General features: G+C 47.9%; 3 protein-coding genes across 3 annotated transcripts; 2 read left to right on the top strand and 1 right to left on the bottom strand.

Moving 5' to 3' along the window:
• Positions 1–5,210: 5,210 nt before the first annotated feature.
• V2A60_003784 (uncharacterized protein) lies at positions 5,211–6,913 on the bottom strand (the record flags this gene model as incomplete). The annotated part of the gene is made up of 2 exons (XM_083255110.1): positions 5,211–6,228; positions 6,276–6,913. The coding sequence occupies 2 exons, from the start codon at positions 6,911–6,913 to the stop codon at positions 5,211–5,213; spliced, it is 1,656 nt and encodes a 551-aa protein (XP_083111236.1).
• A 7,709-nt stretch (positions 6,914–14,622) lies between these two features.
• On the top strand, positions 14,623–17,294 carry V2A60_003785 (Gti1/Pac2 family protein; the record flags this gene model as incomplete). The annotated part of the gene is made up of 4 exons (XM_083255111.1): positions 14,623–14,735; positions 15,425–15,490; positions 15,545–17,002; positions 17,111–17,294. 4 exons carry the CDS (start codon positions 14,623–14,625, stop codon positions 17,292–17,294), a joined length of 1,821 nt encoding a protein of 606 aa, XP_083111237.1.
• Positions 17,295–18,408: 1,114 nt separating this feature from the next.
• V2A60_003786 (uncharacterized protein) lies at positions 18,409–18,942 on the top strand (the record flags this gene model as incomplete). Its single annotated transcript, XM_083255112.1, has 2 exons — positions 18,409–18,440; positions 18,495–18,942. The coding sequence occupies 2 exons, from the start codon at positions 18,409–18,411 to the stop codon at positions 18,940–18,942; spliced, it is 480 nt and encodes a 159-aa protein (XP_083111238.1).
• Between the last annotated feature and the right edge of the window lie 3,414 nt (positions 18,943–22,356).

The following is a 22,356-nucleotide window of genomic DNA, read 5'->3' on the forward strand; positions in this document are numbered from 1 at the left end:
TGTCTCTCATAAGATGATAGGAGTTCATCGTGATAAGAAGCGGTGACGGATCGATGATGAATGAACAAGGGTGATGAAGACAGATGATTATTTGTGGATGGCTGATTAATTGAAGTAATTAGAAATTAGATGCATGGGCTCATAGGGAGGCCTCGATTGGCTTCCCTACAAGCTTCAAAGAAGTCTGCCGCCAGTTTCTGATCCATAACTTCAACCGATACAAATGCTTCCCCATTTGTTTCATTCCAGAATGTCCCACCGAAGCCGTCTCTCTGAATCAATTCCATAAAAGACTGTGAATTGAGCGAGTATGCATAGTTATATGTCTTATTAGCATCGGGAGTGGGTGAACGTATGAAGACCTCTCGACCGGATGGCTTGATGACGTCTCCCAATGCCTCTGACAGCCTGAGTGAAACGAATGGTATCAACCCGGGCAGGCTGCCGAACCATATGTCGCCTAAAATAGCAGCGGGACTATCGAGGACGATCTGCTGGAGGAGATTCTTCTCGAACTGAATCACCCCTTCAATCTATTAGATCTTCCGCGAAGTTCCGAGATGACGCAATGCTTACCGAGAGAAGCCGTGAGCGCTCCAATTGGCACTATCGAACTATCATGTGTTATTTGAAACCGGGTGTGATCCTCGTCCATGAATCTCGTAACATGCTCGTGGAGGCCAGTTGGTCGGATAGTGATGGCTGTTCGCTCTTGTGAATTACCAGCTCCGAGCTCTTCTGGTGTCAATTCCTCCTCCGCATGGCGTTGTCCTTGAAGTTCAAGGCCAGGAGGAGTTATCTTGTGGTGCATAGGTTGAGTTGCGGGGCACAGCTTTGGTACGGCGCTTGATGCCAAAATGTCCCCAAAGCTCTCCCGCGACTGCGTATGGCTATGTTCTCTGAAAGATTGCGTGTCGCTGCATTGCTGATTCGTGGCTGTGTGCAGTGGCTGCGCGCCAGACTCACCGTAGCAGGCCATCTCATGACGGATGCCGTACCCATGAGAACCGAGAAGTCTTGAGCTGCAGATATTCTGACGAGATACTGAAGTGGCACAATTATCCAAACGACCCGAATCTTGGATTTGTTGAGTCGGAAGTCTCCCGATGGTGCCACGCAGCTCTTGCCGCGCAGCCTTGCTCACCCCTCGCTTCGCCACTCTATTTGTGGCATTTCTTGGTCTACAGTCAAGTGACTTCGCTGAAGTTGATTGCTTGCTTCCGTGTATGTCGGTATGGCCAGCAGCCGGCACAGGAGAGAGTCTCGCAGTGTATCTGCTTCGAGTTTTGGAGTGAGGCCGAAATTGAAAGGTGACAAACTTACGGAAAGGTTCACGGAGATCTTGAAGAATCCTGTCACTCAACTCATTCCAGCCCCCTTCGTCGCATATGCAGTCAATGTTGAGGCTCCGAAGAAACTGTATAACTTTTTCAAGCTCGGAACCTTTCATTGGGACATACTGTTCCCATCTTGGAAACTGTCAGAAGCGTTTCAACAAATGGTAGTCACACACACTTACACGAGATCACTTATTTTCTCCGGAAAAACAATTAAGCATCCAGTGCCAAGGGCGTTCATATATCCACGATATCTTCGTCCAATTTTCACCCATCCCATCAGCTTCCTTCGAACAACGGCAGGATCATGCTTGCCTGATTGGCAAATAACGGAAACGGCCAAAGCAAGGCCACCGTTTTCAGTAGTGGATAGTCGTTGCTTCGTGGAGTCGAGCTCCGAGATTATATCAAAGTATGAAGTTACAAGAAATCTCCATAAAATTCTATCGAGTACACGGCGTGTTTCCACATTGCATGTGTACTCGTAATATTCCATGGGGGATTGAAAGTCAAGACCGTAAGCGGCTGGCCGATGCCAAAGGCCACAGCGATTTTGTTTTAAAGCTTCTGCAACGCTTTCAGAAACTTTTAAGTCGCTGTTCTGAATTGCCCATAACGAACGGAGTTTATATGCGCGCGAATTTCTATTATCTGGAGGTGGTTTCGATTGAAATCGCGTTGATATCAATACTTTGACAAGATTGCTGTGCGGTCGATTTGGCAACATTGGAAGATGCTGTTCCAGCTCCTCTACATACTACGACTTTGTTAGCATGGAAGATCTTCAAGTGTGGAGTTCACCTACTTTCTCATCATCAAGTAATTCCTCCAAAGTGCAGTGTTCCAATCGGGAACGAGTGTCTTTGCTGAATTGTTGGCCCATTGCGAACGTGAGGATCACTCCTGCTATGGAGTTTTCAGGTGCGGGGCGTACTGCGTAGATATAGGGAGTCTTAATATCAGCTGACATAGGCAAATAAGAGGGACGCGTCGCGTTACTGTTCCATATTGGGTTACGATCGGAATTGCGGGCTAGTTTTTCCCTTCCCCACCACGGCTTAACGCACAGGCCCCATGCGTTGACCGGTGCATCTCGGAGAGTCGGCCTAGCGAGGTTGTTCGGGCCTAGCCACTCTTCTTGTTTGTGATTCAAGTGTCACTGACAGCTCTCCACACCCCGTCTCCACCAAGCAAACCTCATCAGAGTGAAGCGCCGTCGATTGCACCCTTATGTTCGGTTTCGCATGGAAAGCTAGGCTCGAGTGTGATGTGGCTTGCAGGATCTTTGCTAGACTTGTATCATTATCTCTTAATCCATCATCGTTCAACGAAGATGGGATGTGAGAAGTGATCACGATTTCTAGATGAAGGGTACACTTGCAGCACTGTCAGTCCCTGCATGCAGGTCTCTTGATCCATGACCTCTAAATGAAGGCGGAATGTGGGAAGTGTAATTGGGTAAGGCAGTCCTCCCGTTCGCCGTCTATATAAAGCCCACAGCCTGTAGAATACAAGCTGCTTCCGGGGACAGTAGACTATCAAACAATCCCCTATACTTTCATTATTCTCTTGCTTTACATTGACTATGGCTCACAATCAAGAAGAGAAGCGAAATCAGGCAACGTACTTGTTGGCAGTGCCGCTTCTTCAGTCAATCATTAACACTGGTAATAGACAGCCACGCTCTGATTCCACCGTTACGGGTGGCCGCCAGCCCAAAGTGCAGGGTAGCATGAGGAAGAAAGACCGTCAAGAAGGTCGAAATAGAGAGCATGTCCCTGAGTAAGTGCCTAAGTCGAGTGTTTCCTGTTGATTGTTTTACTCATAGACTCCCACACAGCGCATCTAGCAACACCACACTGCAACCTATTGACAATGTTACGGTGACTGCGGAAGGCAAGTTTCCGCCTGACGTACCTACGGGATCGGCCAATACATTGGCCGCAAGCATGGGAACTCTCCGATTGCAAGATGCGCCTGATGGGAATTCCCGCTGTGGCACTTCGTGCCCACCAAGTACGCACCCCCACGAATTCACTTTTACCCTGATACCTCACTTACTAACTATGACCAATATCAAGATTCGCCTGCCTTAGTAACAGCCCATAGCAGACACAATTCTACGCAATCTACAACGCCAAGTATGCCACCTTCAGAAGAAGAAGAGAACAGCGCGAGCACTACTACAGCTGAAACAGTCTATGACGACGGTGATTCCTGGATCTTAGATGCGAATTATATTAACTTCCATCACTCGTGGGTTTATCAGGAGTGACTCTATAGATATGCTCTATAAATACAGTGAAGTGAAATTGTTGTCGGCGCTGCCTAGAAAGCTAGTGTTATGGGCTGAGCTGGATGAGGCTCGATTACCACTCATAACTCAGTGCCCACCTCTAACTAGGCCTACTGACAGATAAAATTAGGTGCGGCGAGCTTAGGTAGTCTCTTTCACCTCATACTTCTTGAACCTTAGCTTTGTGATACTCATATCAGTCGCCCTGAATTGTGAATGCTCTTATGTTGGACCATTACAGCTGGCTATGCTTCGTGATTATTTCTGTTACGGTAGATGGAAATAAAAACAAAATGCTGCCCGAATGATAGCTGCAATTGAGGCTGAAATTAGTGTAGCCTACGGACTGGTCCAAAGTACTGCGGGGACTGTCTTAGACCGTGTACGCCTTCAATTGTGCCTTTCCGGGTTTCGCAACAGTGTCCCCTATAGGCCTCCGTACTAGCCTGAGGCAAACCTGTATGTCATTGATCAGCACGAAGCCTGAGTTTCTAGGGCATGCGTGGTGGATATCCTCAGGTAGCTAATGGTTGTGTGCGACCATGCAGTGTCCTCGTGATTCAAAAGCCTAACCCGAAGATGTTCCGCTCTCACGAAACTTTAGGCTTCTGTTAGACCCACATCTACCAAGATATAATACCTCATCGGCCGCTCTACCAGCTGCCTCCTGCCATTACGAGCCGCGACCATCTACTTTTTATTTCACCATGGCCAAATACACACTTATCAGGCTGCCAGATAATGCCCCTGGGCTGGGTCTAGAGGCACTGCGGCATAACACCATGCAGAGTGCCAGTGGCGGTACACTAAAGCCAGATCCATTTTCGCTCACGCAAGAGCAGGAACAGCATTTAGTTAATTATATCATCAAGACATTCAGCCAAGAAGTTCTGGTATAGTATAACTATCAAAAATAATGAGAGAAATGCTAACTAGCTAGGCTCATATGAAAAAACAGCAGGGCGAACGTCTTCACATAGACGCCATTACAATTACGCTCCAGCGTGGTCCTAAATCACAAGTGCTTAGATCTCCGGCTGAACGGAGCATCGCTGTACTATTGTCTTGTGAGCCACCTGATAAGCACATCGCACTGATCACAAAGAGGGATGGAAAAATGGAAGGCGAAGGAATGGGGAGGGACGAAGTATCAAACTATCCCTGCTCCAGGGGCACAGCCTTTGTGTTGGATGAAGGCGTGATACTTGGAATACCAACCAATGAGGGCAACTACCCGGATCGTATAGATTTGCTCTTGGCGAAATTAACGTACAAGCCGGAGAAAAAGCCGCAAGAGAAATAGAACAGCATTGAATTGGCTGTTCAAGAGAGCGTTGTGTACTAAATGGTTCTTTGAGGCCTGACAGCCTACATAGTCAGCTATAGCATCTGTATTATTTGCCTATACCTCATGAGCCTGACATTTTGCCTGTAACGTGACAGCGAACGCGTTTATCACATGCGGCTGGAACAAAGAAGAATCGATATAGACTAGCTGAAGTTTGTGAATAGAATGTATTACCGACTTGAGAGGACGGTGAGTCTTCTACTGGCTGTACTAGTCGCTCGTGGCCACATTACCCTCCTAGTTCGCCGTCTGGGAAAACCCAATGACGCGAGTCGAGGTCGAGAATGTTCAAGTCGATGTCGGCAAACGCTTCCATAGGTGTTGTGGTGGTCCCTCCGTCGTTGGCGCACGGCGGAGCGGCGAGAGTGAGATCTTCGCTCGTGGCCAAAAGACCATCGTTTCCCGATTCGCCATCCGGAAGGAGCCAGCAATGCCAGTCATCTGGCATAGTATTATTCAAGTTGATGGCAGTAAGCGCTTCCGCAGGTGTTGTCCCGCTGCCATTGGCAGAAGGCACAGCAGTAGGAATGCGATCTTCGACTCCAACCATCTGCCGTCCCCCGACCTGCTGGTTCAAGACTGAGGATGCGTCAAGGCAGTTGCCTTGCTCACCTGTAGGAGCCGATGGATCATACTCTGGTGGCGTAAAATGGTCCACAAAACTGTTGGCCAAAGTCAGACTGTTGTTGCTGTAGTTGTTGAGCCCAGTATGATTACGAGAGGTAATCGCCGCGTCTGTGTCATCAGCGTCACGAACAGGATCGTATTGGCGTTGAGGGGTCGAAAGGAGACGATGTTCAGTATTCTGTGGAGAAATCCACGGTACGGCAGCACTTTCGTGCTCGGTTAAGGCCACAGCTGGGATTGTGGGGTTCCTTCCTCTATCTGCCGTTGCGGTCGTTCCCATATGTTCGGTAGATGACACTACACTTTCTGAAGACGTGAATGCGAGCCCTTGTTGTGGGTTCGTAGTGGCTGCGTCTTGCGGAGACTGGTTGTCTATCGCCTCATGAGAAGCGTGAAACGGGCCAGTGTGGCGTTGCCGTTTTCTTTTGTTTTGACCTGGCGCTCGATCTGCCCGTGTGGGTCGTGTGCTATCAGAAAACAGGTTCTCGTTAAACTGAAGCAGCTTTTCGGTAACCTCATTGCAACGAGAAGACTCCGACCACGATTGAATCTTGAGCTTGCCGAGGTGGGTCTGAAGAGCCTCGGCGTCCAATTTGACCATGCCGTTTCTCTTCTCCCAACTATACTTTTTGTCAGTCGTAGGACCTAGAGTGAGCTGGAGACATACATTTCGTCGGGTATACCCTCTAAAAACATCGGGCCATAGCATCCTTTCCTGCCGTCGGTAGTGGCGCCTGTTCGTTGGCAGAATTCGAATCTTCGCCGCCCGCCCGATAGGATCTCCTTGCATTTCTGAACATCTTGTTCATTTGCAGAACATTGAAGTTTTTCCAGATACTGTTTCACCTGTAATGTCGTGATTCTTTCGCTCGAGACCCTATCATAGTCAAGATACGCAGAAATAGTGCTGAGTCTCCAACGAACTTTATGCTTCTCTACCTCCCCACGCAACCCCAAAACTTCTAGATAAAAAGCTTGCGCTTTTTCTGACGCTGAGATCCGTTCGCTGTACTTCTCAACCCCATATGACTCCGGGTGCCAGAACGTGCTAGGCTCGTTTATCCAAGAGTTGAACTGTCTCTTCACATCTTCGTGGATAGACAAAGCGTTGATCGTGAGCGCACCGCGTAGGTTCCGTGTTGACCAAGATGCTTCGAGTATGTGTCTGACACGGCTCATAATAGCCTTGAGGAATTCACGGTCCACGTCGTCTAATAGGACGGTCGGAGGATATTTCTCTAGGCCCTCAATCAACTGGCCGACACTGGCGATTTTGATAGCAGCACCTGAAGCCTTCTTTTTCATGTTTGAACTAGTGTCTGGTAACAAGTAAGAAGGAAGGAGAATTGATGGATGACGAGATTAGGAGGTGGGAATGTTTACGACCACCCATAAGTCTACGGCCAAGCTGACCTTGAACGCTAGTCCGTAAAGATAAAGACTTGCACCGCCGGTGCAAGTCTTTGCGCATTCGGATTAGTGTCATGCAGCCCATGATCTTTACTGAGCACTGGTTTATACCGATAAAGTCCTACATAGCGTAGTGTTGGCCCCCGTTATACCGCGAGAATGTGTGACAAAGCGTGGGAACGTCTTAGAGTAGGCTTGCAGTGCGGGCTACAGATGAATAGCCCCAAGTTTTGAGCTACAGCGCTTGCCATATCGTTCTTTACGAATCGGCTATGAATGCTGACAATTCTCTCAATGGGCCAGCCATATCACGCTGGAGCAACCGACGAGACTGGGCAGACTCCCTCCTGCAGACACTACATATGACTCGGCATCCCCGACAGCATGCATTCGACATACAAGCCACACCGCCCTTCACAATGCAGTACACAGTCGACCATTCGGAATGCATCTCTGCACTTTTTGTGTACTTATTCGAATTAGTGTATCACGCTGCAGACTTCGCCCGAAGCAAGCATGTGACTACTTTGCTTAAAGCTAGGTGTGTTATCTGCCTCGTGACGTGTATCCTGGCAGTGGCATTACTTACGCTTCTTACCATTGACGACACGGAGCTGAGCAGATACATACTCCTCCACACTGTACGTATATTCGTAGCTGACAGTTGCTTAGTTGGCCAGCCATATCAGTATTTGCAGCGACCGAAGCATCTCTTCTGGCGAAACAACTGCCCCTCCTTCATGATATACAGTATTCATGTCATTCGATGCTCAACTTAATAACGATGATATTGATGCAGCGTCTTTACTCACAGCTGGGCATCGGCCAGTCCCGTGGGAACCAGTCCACGGACAGTATTGTGCGCAATCACATATCTACACCCGGACAGTCGAGCCACGAGTTGAGAGCGCTGGGGCAGCCAATCAGCAATGCAAGCTCGCGGAAAGCTTCTATCGCAGTGCGGAGTCTCGTTTAGCTGGTCTTTGAGGAGCATGCGGCCTTTTGGTGCGTATATGAACGCTAGGAACACAGCATCAACAATGTCCGACGAATCGAGTGGCACTCTATAATTAGACATATAACGTGCGATACTCCCCAACCCCCTAACTAGAGAGAAGCAGCAATCTTGTTTTTTGAACTGCAAAATCAATTCCATCAATCAACGGCCAGTGTAGCCCTTTTATTCCGGCACTGCCAACGTAACAAAGCCAAATATCGCGTCCACGAAAGACAATGCCTCCCAACCTTCGACCAAACAATGTTCCAGGTCGCATGGATCATGTCGAGAAGAAACTCAACAGTCTCCTTGAAAAAAAAAGTTCAATTTGGAAAAGAACTCACAAGGATCTAAAGCGTGAGATGAAGGACATCCCCACCGAGGCTGCACTCCATTTCCAAATGCACGGCCTCATTTCGCACGTTGCCAGGAATGGTGTCAGAGGTTTCTGACCACATTCTCGCATTTTTTCTTTCCTTTCAATATTGTAAATACTAATTTTGACAAGGCCACGCAAAATGAGGCGTCTCTGCATGAGCCCGAGGATGAGTGGCAGTCACATTAGCAGCGGTCAAATGGAAGCTGCACTGGCCACTTTCGACACATCATCGTCGACGGTTCGGCTAGTAGTCTGTTTTGCGCGCCACTCAATGGATGATCGACCGGCGTTTGTACCGAATCATGGCTGCTACTACTGGGCACATACTGCCTGGATCAGATGAACTCGTTACAAGTACTATAACGAATAGCGCTATGAATGCGAAGCGTTGCGATATTGATTCGGTGTTTCTATTCTGTTACTTGTGGCTTGGTACTTTCGTTAACTGTTTCTTCTATATATAAAGTCCCCCCTATTTTGTCTTTCAGAACCCTTCTCGCTTCATACCGAGATCACCAAGCAAACCATGCTACTAATCAACTACGTCGCCACTATGACTAGTATTTTGTCTCTGTTAGCTCAAGTAGGCTCTATGTCCCAACATTTTTTGTCTTGAATGACAAAGAATTGACATTGTTCAGTTGCAACCCGACCTTGATATGGCACTACAAGCGTTCCCGAGCTACATGTCCATCATCTACGAGAACGTCCTGCCTGTCTATCCGATTATAACGCCAGATGATTTGAACAATCTAGTTTGCTCTCTTGTTCAGGAGCCAAGTGAAGAGAGTTTTACCGTTGTTAGCCAAGACTTCGGCATTGGATTCGCCGCTACAGTGTTACGTCTCGGACACCGACTCTTTGAGCAGACCCCGGCCGCCGCTCAGCTTCGCTTCCAAGGAAACACGAATATAGACCAGTTCGAACAGTGCAAATGGCAGAGATTTGCAGAATCCACTCTATCATCCACAACCTTGCCTTGGATAATTGAAAGAATGAGTTTCACCTTTTTGTATCACCTTTGTACTGGTATGCCTACTGGGAGGGTACAGGCAGTGCTGTTATCTGCCTGTGAAAGACAAGCAAGGTACGCACTATGATCATTTTTCCGGTTCGCTGTTGACAAATGTATTAACAGTTATGAACCCCGAGAGTGGAAGGAGCTGGTAAAACTGACAAGTGCTTGGCTTATGCTCTTGTAAGTTTCTTCCGCCAGGCCTCCTAATGGTCGACTAACCGCACAAAGTGAAACGCTACCTCTTTCTCCAGAAAGATTTTCTCTACCGATGCCAGCAATTTCGTTCCTTTTGAGTCTGGATCTAACTCAGCTTTTCGAATGGCTGCTCCCGCAGATGGGCAAAGCTCTAGCTTCGAGTTATGTTGGACGTTTACAGTCCTGCCTCATCCAGCATACGATATGGCAGTCACAAAGATCTCAACAGAGATTAGAGGTCCCTCTAAGATTCACTCTAGAGGGTTCCGGTAGTATTTTGGACATTGTGGCTTGCTATCCGTGGTATTCAGCGTACATTGAGTTGGCAAGGAAGCAGCTAGTGGGAGATGCCCAGACAAAGCGTTATGCACAAGCTTTTCTGAACGAAGTCATCAATCATGTAACACATCTACAGAAGGATGAAAACATCTTTCGCAGGATACTGAGCTTGCAAAGGTATGACGTTGATGGCGTTGCTTGCTAGAACCACCGACTAACTAAAATAGAGAGATTGCATTCATTCGAACCGTGGCACAAGGCGTTAAGGTCCGGCTGTGCGAGCTTGACTCTGCTATACTCGCACAGCAGGAGTTGCTCAGATTTATGCAAGGCTATATGCAAGAATATTTAGGTAAAGGGCAGATGCGTGAACACCGTGCGGAATTAAGCTCCTTGAAAAGGATGGAGATGACCTTTCTTGCACTCAGCTAGGCTCTATATACACAAATCACATAAGTTTGTCGGATGTGGCTCTGCCGAATCCACTATCCGCACGCAGGAGACCGACTTATAAGGAGGCGGACGCCCCAGGACCTGCGGGAACGCTCTCACCGCCCTTCACCATGCAAGAAATTACGCCTTTGGCTTACAGCCAAGTGCTGATTGATTCCGCACTGATTATAGGCTACTTGGGGCTTGTCTTGGAGATTTCTCGCAGCTCCAGTCCCCCCAGCCTCTCTGCGCTTAGGCCCAACACATCCTTCGTCAAGTATAAAATTTATGCTTTTTCAGTTTTATTCTTAGTATTCACAGCACTATTCTTTTTTTTGCATCAAAGATCAAACAAGTATGTTGTTTATTTTATATTCGACACTTGGCGTCTATGCAATTGTATTTGTGTTAGTCTGGAGCTGGTGAGTATTTACCCCTAGTTGTATAACAACTTATTCTAACCTGGCTAGTGCCATTTGTCTATTCACTTCAATCCTTACTGGACGACTCGAATGTCCGTTGTGATAGCCGGCGCATACGGGCTGTCAGCTATTATGGTCTTGGCCCCTGGATTCTGGAGTTACATGAGGACAGGAGGGCAATGGCAATGGCTTTGGCTTTTCAAGTCGGTTCATGTTGTCGTATATCTCGCCATATTATACAGTCAACTCTCTATCGAAGAAGCTACGCGCCGATGGCCGCTTTTCTTTTTCCCTGCCTTGGCTGCTGTCGGTATTCAGATGGGCCTTATAGCTGTCGCTGCCAAGGATATACCAACTCTACAGCAAATTCAATACGGATGCCAGTCTATGATACCATTGGTAGTGTTATATTCTGGGGGACTGAACTCATTGGTTGAAATCAACGCTGAAAAAAGAATGCGAAGACAGAAAGCGCGTGGTCGTCCGCAGCCTGATTCTGTTGCTTCCCATAGCCAATCGCATCTTGGTTGCCAATCGCACCTTGGTGGTTCGAGTTGCTCAGACCGTGACAGTGTACATGAGCTCATACAGAATATTCTCCCAATCTCGCCGAGCGCCGCCGCTGTAGCGCAGAATTTTGTTTAGATTATGTGTTCTAGATGGATATTTACAATATTTGGAAAAGCTTGAAATTCGTGGTCTGTTCATCTGTTCTCACAAGCATTACGCAGTCACCTGCAAATGCGCTGGGTTGGTGTCGGATAACTCTGCCTCTGTTGAAAGGACAAGCAGGCTTGACGTAATTGCTGGATGTCATAAAATCATGGATATCAGAGTTTGGAAGGCTGGCCAGCCTCCCTGACTTCGTCAGGTGGCTGGGACGCCTTCTTCAAACTTAGATAAATGACGTGAACCCGTCTAGCAGATTAGAAGGACAAGCTTCTCAAGAACAACAGAATCAATGACAGCTAACTGCCTCACATAACGTGACAGTTGGAAATATCATGCGCGACAGATGGATCCAGGCGGATGTCTAAAGCCGTATGCCCAGGAGCACATATAAGTAGCAGCCTCCTTGTTCAGATAATTGACAACAAACTCGGAATCAACCTATTCTTGTCGCGAAGCAAAATGCCCGGACAATGTCGTCGTCTTTCTTGAGCTCTCTTCTGTCTAATCAGCATAAATATCACCACTTTAATATGAACGACCCTGCTACAAAACCACACAGCGTCTGCGAGACGAAGACTTGTATTGGAAAATGTAACGCTACCAAGTGTGTGGATGATGCGCGGTACAAGTGTAGCGACTGCCCACTGAAAGCCTGTCCCGTCCATTACATGTTTGGCAGCCCACAGAAGCGAAGGTGAATATGCTTACAAAAACCGCTCACTGCGATCCTGACTATTTTACGCAGCAAAATTTTTCAGGCGCATTTGGAAGGAATCGGTCGACAGCTGCAATTAGCAGTACTTGATCAGTAAGAAAGTCGTTACGTACATCTGATAGCGATTGGCTGGTCCAGGGAAGGAAGGCGGGTAAAGGACTGAACAGCGATAGGCCACACAGCTCGATGCTGGTGCGGAGGCTATGCACATGGCTAAACGCACCCTTGTATTGCTTCTAGCTGCGAAAGTTTCACAGGAGACGCCAGATGTTGTTCAAAGATACTTAGACAAAGCGTCTAAGAACAACATAGTGGCTGTTAAGCAGTTAATGCATGGCTTACACCTGGACCGTTGTGACGCCATAGTTTGTGCGGTGTTATTTTGTTGTATGTATGAGGCAATTGTCGGAAATGAGCAAGCTTCCGAAAGTTATCTCACGTTTCTCTTAGATTTCTATGGAGTGGGTATACGAGATTTTCTTTCACATTTTGTGGGTTTACTGCCTACGGAATGGGAATGCTGTAACCTATTGAAAAACAGTTCAAGTGCAAACGGATCAGAGTAGCAAATATTGGTGCGAGGGTAAAGAGCTTACAAATACATATTCTTCTCTATATCTGTCGCATTCTCCTCTTCTTGTAGAGATAAATCAATTCTTTGTCCCTTTAAGACTCTTCTTAGCTAAATATGTCGCTCGTTCAAATGACACATGAGAAGCGTGTGGAAACCGTCTCTACAAAAGAAAACAAGGACACTCCAGCGAAACCTAAGAGTAAGGCCTACAATTCGCTGCCAGATAGCAGTCGTAGCTGTCCCTCGGTGAGTTGGTGGCCCAGCCAACCGCTTCCACGGATGCTGTTCAATGCCATTTTCTTCTGCAGCTAATGGCCGCTTGCGTTCAGTATAAATAGGGACAAAACGCCAGCTGCAATACTCTGCTTTTTTTTTTTTTTTGGATCATACACTTCATGGCGTCTGTCCATTAAGACTACTCTGAAATGGTTACCACACACGAACTTCTACGGATCAAGGGGAATGAGCCAGGAGACGAGAAGGTATCACGTCTAAAAAAGCTCGTTTCTAAGATAACGGAGCATAACTGATGGAACATAGAATGTTACGACTATCAAGCTGGATATATTCACCAGGAATAAAGAAAAACAGATTTCGTACCACCTACCGAAGTACGATGTGGTATTGAAAATGTACGATAATAACGAGTGCCTGTTGACTGCCGTTGAGTTCGAGGCACAGAAATATGATGCGAATGATCAACGTGCGCTTCACCAAATTCAGGTTAGGCTTGAGCATCTCAGAAAGCAACAAGGGGATGAGAAGTTTCGAGCACACTTGAAAGAAACCTCTGCTTGCGTCTGGTTTAAAATAGGCAATTACTGGCTCGTGCTTGCTCCATTTGGCACTCATCGCGACCAAATTCTACACCCTGCTAGAGAACTAAGTGCGGAGGGGGAGGTGGTTCCTCAATCTGTTTAGCGAGAGCATATAGTCTACAGCAGCAATCTAGCCTTCTTGCAAACCGCTGTGAAATAAGCAGGAGCACTTCGATGACCCGGTTATTCTTGAATACACATATAAGAGGCAGTCTCCCAGGCCTAGATCATATATAACGGTGCTTTTCTCTCAAAAGCCCCTCCGATTCAAGACCATAACAATCCTTTACGGCAAAAACGGCTATCAGCACTGTCTGATCATGGCATCGCCCCCTGAAGAGAAGCTTCCAGACACAAAACGGGCCCGAGGAACTAAGAGGAAATATCTTGAAGAGACGGACCAATGCAACCCAAAGACTCGGAAGGCGGACAACGACATCTCCCCCGGTTTTACATCTCACTCCCATAATGATGCCGCATTCAGTATTGCAGTTCGTGATGGGGAGAAGACGGTCATACCTGATTCGACAGCGGGGTCTGAATACGATGCAGACAGCTCCGATGCAACGGATGACGTTTTCGACCGTAACGCAAACATAGAAACGGCCCAGGCCTGCCCGGATAAGATAACGCCTTCAACCCTCCGACTACATGACACTTCGGATAACACGACGGAGAAGATTCTCTCGCCGCGAGATACCTATCCCCAGATACATCTATTCAAGCCTCGGCGCGAAAAGATGTTATCATTAGGTGGGCAAAAGACGCAATATCTAAAACGCCGGTAAAGCATCAGCGCTATACAACATGGATTAAGAGCTATTGTAGGAAAATGGAGCAGACTACAGATTGCTGCCACCTATCCACACTATAGCAGGTGGGAAGTCGGCATTTCTCCCCAAAGCCAGCATATTATATACTATTTTCACGTAGGCTTTTGCTCGCGAGGCCATCACTTATATAAACCACTCTCTTTAATAATAAGCGTATTAGCAGATCAAGCGCAGACTCTACGTCGCCTTCTTATGAGTGAAGCTTGGGTAGTCGTTCCTATTCTCTTAGTCTGAGTTGCACAGCATCTCATTCTCTATTCACTTCTTGCTATGTTTGTCACTAACGGTGGCCAGGGACACCAAGAGGGCGCCGCTAAGAGTGGGCAGAGAAATCAGGAAACGGCTGTTGTGATCCGGGCTTGGAGGAGCTTGACCACGTATCGGTACGTGGGGATGGGCCCCCAGAACAAGCGGTGGTTTGAGTTGATCTGTCTTCGACGGACCCTGTCCATTATTATGTGGCTGGAAGTAGCTGGATTGACTCCTTCGAAAGCGGAAAGGCCCAACATGTCCGTCCTTTTTGTCCCTTTCATGTATATAAGCCATGCTCTCCCGTCCACTAAATACATATCTATCATCCATTCGCGATCCCTGGCCGCATAGCGATAAAATGCAGCAGCAGAAAGCTACACGCCGACGGGGTATACAATCTAAGCCTGTGAGTCGCCAACTTACCTAGAAAATCTAAAAACGAGAAAGCTAATAAGTATCAACGCTCTAGTGCGACTTCTGCCAAAAAGGGAAAAACGCGTGTTTCTCTGTTTCCGACGATGGTGTTTGCTTTCACTGCAAATGTCGCGGGGTAGAGTGCACCAGAATAGGGTTGAAGTACACGACTGCGGAAGGCTTCAGCGCAGGTATCGGCAGAAAAAAAATTACAAGAGCAAAGACAGGGTGTCGCAACTGTAAGTGAACGCTTAACAATATATTCTCTTCAGCTCTAACAGACTCCAGGCAGGTAAGTGATAGCTTTTCTATACATTTAAAACAAATAGTATTGCGACTTACTAACAATTACTAGGATTGATAAAAAAAAATGTGACGAGCAAAAACCAAGCTGCTACCGTTGTAGTCGTCTCTCGCGCAAGTGTGACTACTTTACGTCCCCGCAGCCTGAGCCGATAGATCACGAGCCAAGGTATGATGACGGCGACGGCGATGTGTTTCTTCTTCCAATCCTAACACACTACAGAAATAGTGCCGACGACAATACGGACGCCGACAACACGGACGGTGAAGCCGACAACAATTCCAGCAGTGCTATTCACTCGAACTCTGTCTTTACGCGCAAGCTACAGGAGAACCCAGCGGTACAATATGCCAATAACGCTCTGTTTTCGGAAAATCAATCGGCGTCATTGACCCCTACATTCCGGGGGCATATAGCCAGTACTCTGGATGCTCTTGTGCTCTTTGAGTCGTGCTTGAATGGTATGCTACCTCGTGTCCCCCGCCGTCCTCACGACCGTGAGCGTCAGGACCTCATCAAGAGCGGCAGCATTTTCATCTACGAGGAGCATTATTCTGGAATCAAACGTTGGACTGACGGGGTCTCATGGAGTCCCAGCCGCATTCTTGGCAACTTCTTGATCTACAGGGAACTCGAAAAGTCCTTCGCCCCGGGTGAAAAGAGACGAGCTCTGAAGAAGAACAAGGAATCATCACAAGGTATCGCCAAGTCCGAACAAGCATCACATCCGAATATGCCGTACAGCACCAGCGAGGACCAGGAACGATCCCTGATCGGCTCCCTCGTGGATTCGTACCATTTCAAGAATGATGGGCTGGTGAAGAAGACCATCAGCATTTGCTTCCAGGGCGTCGCCCATCACATGGTCAGCTATTATAACGTGGATGATATTGCATCAGGGAAGTTTGAGACTCCAACCGAGAGCATCATGACGCGAACCGTTACTCCTCGCCCTGAACTCCTCCTCTCTCAAAATTTCCGAACTCCCGTTGACGGGGTTGAGTATGCAGTTGCCGAGCATACTGGAGCTGTGCCTGCCCAGTACGCTTTCGACCAGGGCTCGATCGGCAACAGCAATGGTGTCCTTCCCCGTGCCATGCTGCATGGCAACCTACAGACCGCGATAAGCAATACCCAGCAAGGCCATCAAGGCAGCTCGCCTGCTGCATACATGTTCCCACAACAGCCTCCAGATACGCATAACGGCTACCCAGGTCACGTTACGAACTCGGCTTTTCAGGCCGCAATGCTGCAGCAAATGTCCTACCCAGCAAACCCAGTGGGCAATTACACTCTCGACCCTAATAGAGGCGATCGGTTTGTTTCTGCTGCAGTCAATCCTGAGTTTCCTCGCAATATGCCACAGGCTTCGTCTTCTAGACGCGCCTCCCTGTATGATGCGTCAGGCCATCGGTCAGATATCGGCATGCCTTTTGGCTCCAGCGGTACCGAGGCCCGGCCTATGGCCAGCAATTCCTATCTTGCCCTGCGAGCATATTACATGACACAGCAACACCAAGGGGCGGCCCCCTCCACACAAGCATCCTCATTTCCGATGTCTCGCGGGTTGAGGTCGGAGTCGAACGCAATCCCGGCCGACGACAGCGTCAACCATTCCTACAGCCTCAATGGCACTGCATGGAACTTCGAGCCCCCGGAGGGCGACTCCGACCAGCAGCAGTATTATGCTCAGAATCATGTCCAGTGGCCTAACGGGGCCAATCCACTCCACCGAACTTTTTGGGAATTTGAAGCGCACCCATGCTAGCCAAGTTAGGTAACACATAGGGCGGTGGAGCACTCAAGGGGCTCTGCTCTCGCGTACAAATCAATCCAGCATCACTTCAAGGTGCCAGCGCAGCGCCAGCGCCTCCAGAAGGTCCTTTCCCGGCGGATTCTGGCCGTCACGGGCCGTGTCGTGGCCGAATCGCGTCGCCAGAAAGGAGGGAAGGGCGCCTACCCCCAATGGTAGGTGTGGGTGGCCTGTGAACGCGAGTTGCTGCACCTATCGAGGCTTTTGATATTTGCTAAAGTTATCTTTATTAAGCTAAGGACATGATTCAAAGGTCCTAGAAATAGCTGAATTATGTTAGGCTTAGAATTATATTATAGCCCTGATACTTATCGCTAGCCCTGACACATATCGTGGTCCTGACACATCTAGCCAGCTGACGTAATTCGTAGCCGATAGAGGCTAGCCAGCCAGTAACAGTTGCTGATGAGCATGCACTATTAGTGTAACCGCGGTTTCCTGCCGCGGAACCGGACCGTGGCTGCGGTCTGGCGTGCGCAAACCGGACCGCCGGTTCAGCGAGCGGATTCTTAACGAGCAATCTATTTACACTATATATATCCCGTCTCCCCGTATTATCATAATGTGAGTATATGGCATTTCGTGTCTGCCTGACCGGAGCCATAGTGAGCGACGGAAGAGATGCGATGACCTTCTCGACCACTGGCCGGATCTTCGTTTGATCGCATGTAAACATAACACATAATTCGTCTGAGTTGTTCATTGTTTCTTATTTTTGAGTGTCTGTCTCTTTTGTATAATTCTCGTGATAAAATATCGGGGAGGGGGCAGAGGCGCCATAGCCGAATAGCTACTGGCAGCTTCCTTCCTGTGTAGGCCAGACAATCATGTCCATCCCGTCTCCAGCTACAAAGTCATGGCCTTCATCTGTGCCTCCATACTCATATGGTGGCATTGTTGGAGACGCCGGGTTTGTCAAGGGCGCAAGCACAGAACGAAGACCTGTGAGGATAAGGTTTGCTGCTGGCATGAGCTGCGGGGAGTACATTCTATGAATATACTTCCGCTTTGCATGACAAAATCAGGCATTCAACCAAGCCGCGGCACACGTAAACAACATAAATAGACTGCCTGCGCAAAACAAATATAAGTTTGACATTGCCCACTTCTATGAACGACAATTATAAAGATCTTGCGCTCAAATTCCCTCTTTCGATCGTCCCTCTGAGCTTAGACAATGAACCCACAAGCAAGCGAGTAAGAGAAGCCAATATAACAACGAAGCGTTTCTAATAACTCGAGTAGATTAGGAAAGGATAGCTCTTCAGCAGAAATGGCTGATGAAGTATCTCCGCAAGCGCATAAGTCCGTACCCCTCACATTTCGTTATCCCACCACTAACTTAACTGCCTCTACCAGGATCGTCAAACGGGAGTATGAAATCCTGAATGCCGTAGAGTCGGCAGTCAGGGCGCTTTGTTCGGACCGCTCTCTACAACTCAACGGCGAAGAATACGCAGGCTTTGACAAGCTCGTGCATAACCTTTTCTGCCGGCATGATGCCTGGCGCGAAGCTTACCAGAATTTCCGTAAGAAACCGGACACTGGCAAGGGCCCTGGGAGGATCGCCACCAGGTACTCTCTACCAAATCGCCTCTGGAGGTATGCCGTCTTCGAGCCTCTTCAGTTTCTAGAGCAACGACTACCGGGCTCTGGCAAATCCATGCAGAAGCTCATTGAAAGGTCTTCTGAGAGATTGCAGCTTTATGACGAGGCTGATGAAATCATTGAAGCGAGAAAAGAACAGATTAGCGGATTCGAGTCGCGTATGAAAGCAGCATTCAACAACACCATCACTGAGATATAGCAGCGCTTGCCCGCCTTTCCGTTACGCATTGCTGAAAAACACATGTTTCCGCCTTTCGCATTGATAGAATCAAAGATGTGGAATAGAAGTCTATTTATGCTACTATGTGTTGAATGCTACAGAGTAAATGCACATGCAAAAAGCTGACCGTGGTGGAAGACGGCGAAGCCATATCCCGCCGACGTGTTCCTCCACTGACAATGATGATCGAATCAAGAGCAACCTTTGGTAGCGTCGCCAACGTGGAGTTGTGCTTATGGCTAATATATGTGGCAATGCTGGTAGGTACCTTCATTGTCTAGACATTGTAGCGCTATGTATTCCGTGCTCAATCGTAGAAGACATGTTAACATTGACACGTAACTAGCGCCCTGACCTGCTCGACTATTTTGCAAGTTATTCTACGCTGGCGCCTTGTATCTCATAAAACAGCTTCTCCGTCCAATCAAATATGCTATCGTACCTAAAGCCACAAGCTGAGAAGGCGTTGCGGATTACACGTTAGTAGCCGGCTTCTGTAATACAGGGGTACATACTTCGGAGACAGCAACGCAGTAGGCAATTGCTGCTTGCAAGAGTCGGTAAGGAATCGTACAAGGGATGTCACGGCTATTTGCGACAAGAATCCACACCGAAGAAAAAGTGAATACACAGCAATAAATCATAGCTATTACGAGAACTGTACATCTGTATGTTGTCTGCACCTCTTGTGCCATGGCCGTGTAAGTGCGAGATATGCTGAGCCCAGAGCTCCAATCAGCAATTAAATATCAGGGGCAGTAAGCATCACAGTTCAAATATTCAGGTTATTAGTCTTAAGTTAGCTCAAATTCAGTCTCTCTGCCGTCCTTCACACATGATCTGGTTGCTCAAACCAGTTCATGTGCGCCGATTCCTCTGACACTGCCCAAATGGAACCAGCCACCATTAAGCCCAACATTTCTCCTAATTCATTCCACCCGCCCCTCATATAAGAACACGCCGCGCATCCACGGAGACTGCTCTATTTCACAGGGCAGGCAAGGTTGCCATGATGAACGACTTCATTACCGGGATCGACCACATACGCCGCCTTGGTGTTTTTTCTAAAGACGAACTGGAACCTCTGCTGCATCCCAAGTCGTGGGATGACCCGATCTGCTTTGTTTCCTGGGTTGGGTCTCTCTTCCGAGGATCTCAATACCATATGTCTCGATCTTTACCGATACTACCACAAGACTGGCCAAACTGGAACGAGAATACTCATTTAAAAGTTCTCATAGTTGAGGCATATCTGGAGCATTATCAAGGGCTCTGTGGCCGCATTCATGCGGTGTGGGCGAAGATCAAAAGACAGTAAGTGGAACGGGACTGCTCGGCAATACTCTGATAGGCAACCCTACTGATGAATACAGCTGGCTTCGAGACGAGTTCGCAGAAGGACCTCACGTGCGAATTGCCCTTTGGCTAGTGGTCGGGCTGCTCTGGTAATAACAATCCAGCTACCCCTAATACGGCTGCTAACATAAATAGTGAACAATCTTCTCCACTTTTGCAACAAGAGGACCGGTTAACACTGGCAATGACGTTCCATATCTTGGGGCAGTTGCCTCCGAAGGAGTACAGCATTACCCGTACGAAAGCGGAGACATTCCAAGCATGGAGACAAGGAGTAAATCTCGCGAGTTCTCAGCGCGACGTTGAAGCATGACGAATACACATATCTTTCTCGTGCATATCTATTCATTTACGCTTCTCAAAAAAACGAAACTTCCCATACAGAAGAGGTTCAAAACATTTGCGCGGATTTTATATCCGTATCGCCAACGTTGGAATCTGACCAGAGGCGTCGGGTCATTTGCCGGTATGCTCATCTGTCAGCCCCAGCGGTGCACTCTAACAACATGCAGGGAGTTGGAAGTCCTTGGCATTCTCAATCTAACAGATACGAATCAGGAGCATATAAATGCACTTGAATTTGCACTGAAAAATCTCGGCTAATGGTGATGTGGGATGGGCAGCGAGTAAAGCTGACTCAAATAACTGAGGACCTCTGGCGAGGCAAGCATGCAAGCTTTCAGCTCACAGCCAATTTCGAGGCATTTGAGCTTCTCTTGAGAGTTCTCTTGCCTGCGGTCATACTTGGGTACTTACAACATCGCCTTGCCTTACGGACACGAGATGATCAACTGTCCCTGCCTTAGTCTGTGCCTCACTTATAAAATTTACGAGTATAAAGACGACTCCTCCGCCCTGTTCTTCTAGCCTGTTCCCACCAGATATGATTTTGCGTCTGCTACTATTACTACTGAGCTCTCCAGTCATATCTTTCTATGAACAGAGACCTGGTAAAAGCCGCAAAATACGTACACCCGCCGGTCAATAGACTTCCACCGTTGACTCGACTGGAAGAGCTAAGAGACGAAGATGGATTGATCACCCTGCATGGGTTTTTTCACCCAAGCTGCCCTCTCTTCAGCATGAATGCCGATTTATACGATCAATGCCCTGATGATAATTTGACGTCGGTGCACAGCGTGATGGATCATCTTAAAGATTTCCATCCGTTTTTAATATTCTGTCCTCAATGTCGTCTCGAATTTGCCGACATTCAAAAACGAGAAGAGCATTGGGATAAGGGAGTATGTGAGTTGATCAAAGGCGATGAACGACAAGAAAAACGCAAAGGTGTTGCAGAACACACGGTGCAAATGTTACGTCTTAACGATGCGATTCATGCACAGAATGGTCACGGGGAGGTTGCCAGGTTAAAGCAAATCGCCGTCAAACTGCAAAATACGGCTGGTCATAACCAGAAGCCAATGGCACATGATGGTCAGATATACAGACATGACCACGAGCCTCTTGGTGCTAGCATAGCCGAAACGGAGGATTTCGAATTGATGGAACTTGTTCATCAGCTATGCAGACATGACTGCGAGCCTCTTGATGTCAGCATAGCCGAAAGAGAGGATGTCGAATGTGATTTGTATCTTCGCACCGGGGTTGGATTCTGGATGTCGGTGCTTCACGATTTATGGGAGTTATACTATGGCACAAAGATGCCGCAAAGCGTGGCCCAGGAGCTCCGGTTATTATATTAGATCAATAGACAAATTGAATATTATATATTTTATTAATATTACTGAGCAAATATTCTCTTTTAGTTTGAGCTTTTATATTAGTAACCTTTAGGGTTATTTCGGGACCACTGTGAAAGACTTTGCTTAGCTAGACGATGCGGTTTCGCTATTCTTGATCTGATTGACTACTATTTAGACCGTAGCGTAATTAAAACCATAGCCACCAATTTCGCCTTTACGGTGGGTTGTTGAGAGCGCGGCGAGTTTGCGCTGGCGGCTCTTTTTTGTCGGATGGCGGTGCTTATACCAAGACTGCTCAGGCACCTAGGTGAGGTGAGGTGGTCGCTGTTAG

Source organism: Cordyceps javanica, chromosome 2, assembly GCF_051103115.1.
Source record: "Cordyceps javanica chromosome 2, complete sequence".
NCBI classification, from domain to species: Eukaryota; Fungi; Ascomycota; class Sordariomycetes; order Hypocreales; family Cordycipitaceae; genus Cordyceps; species Cordyceps javanica.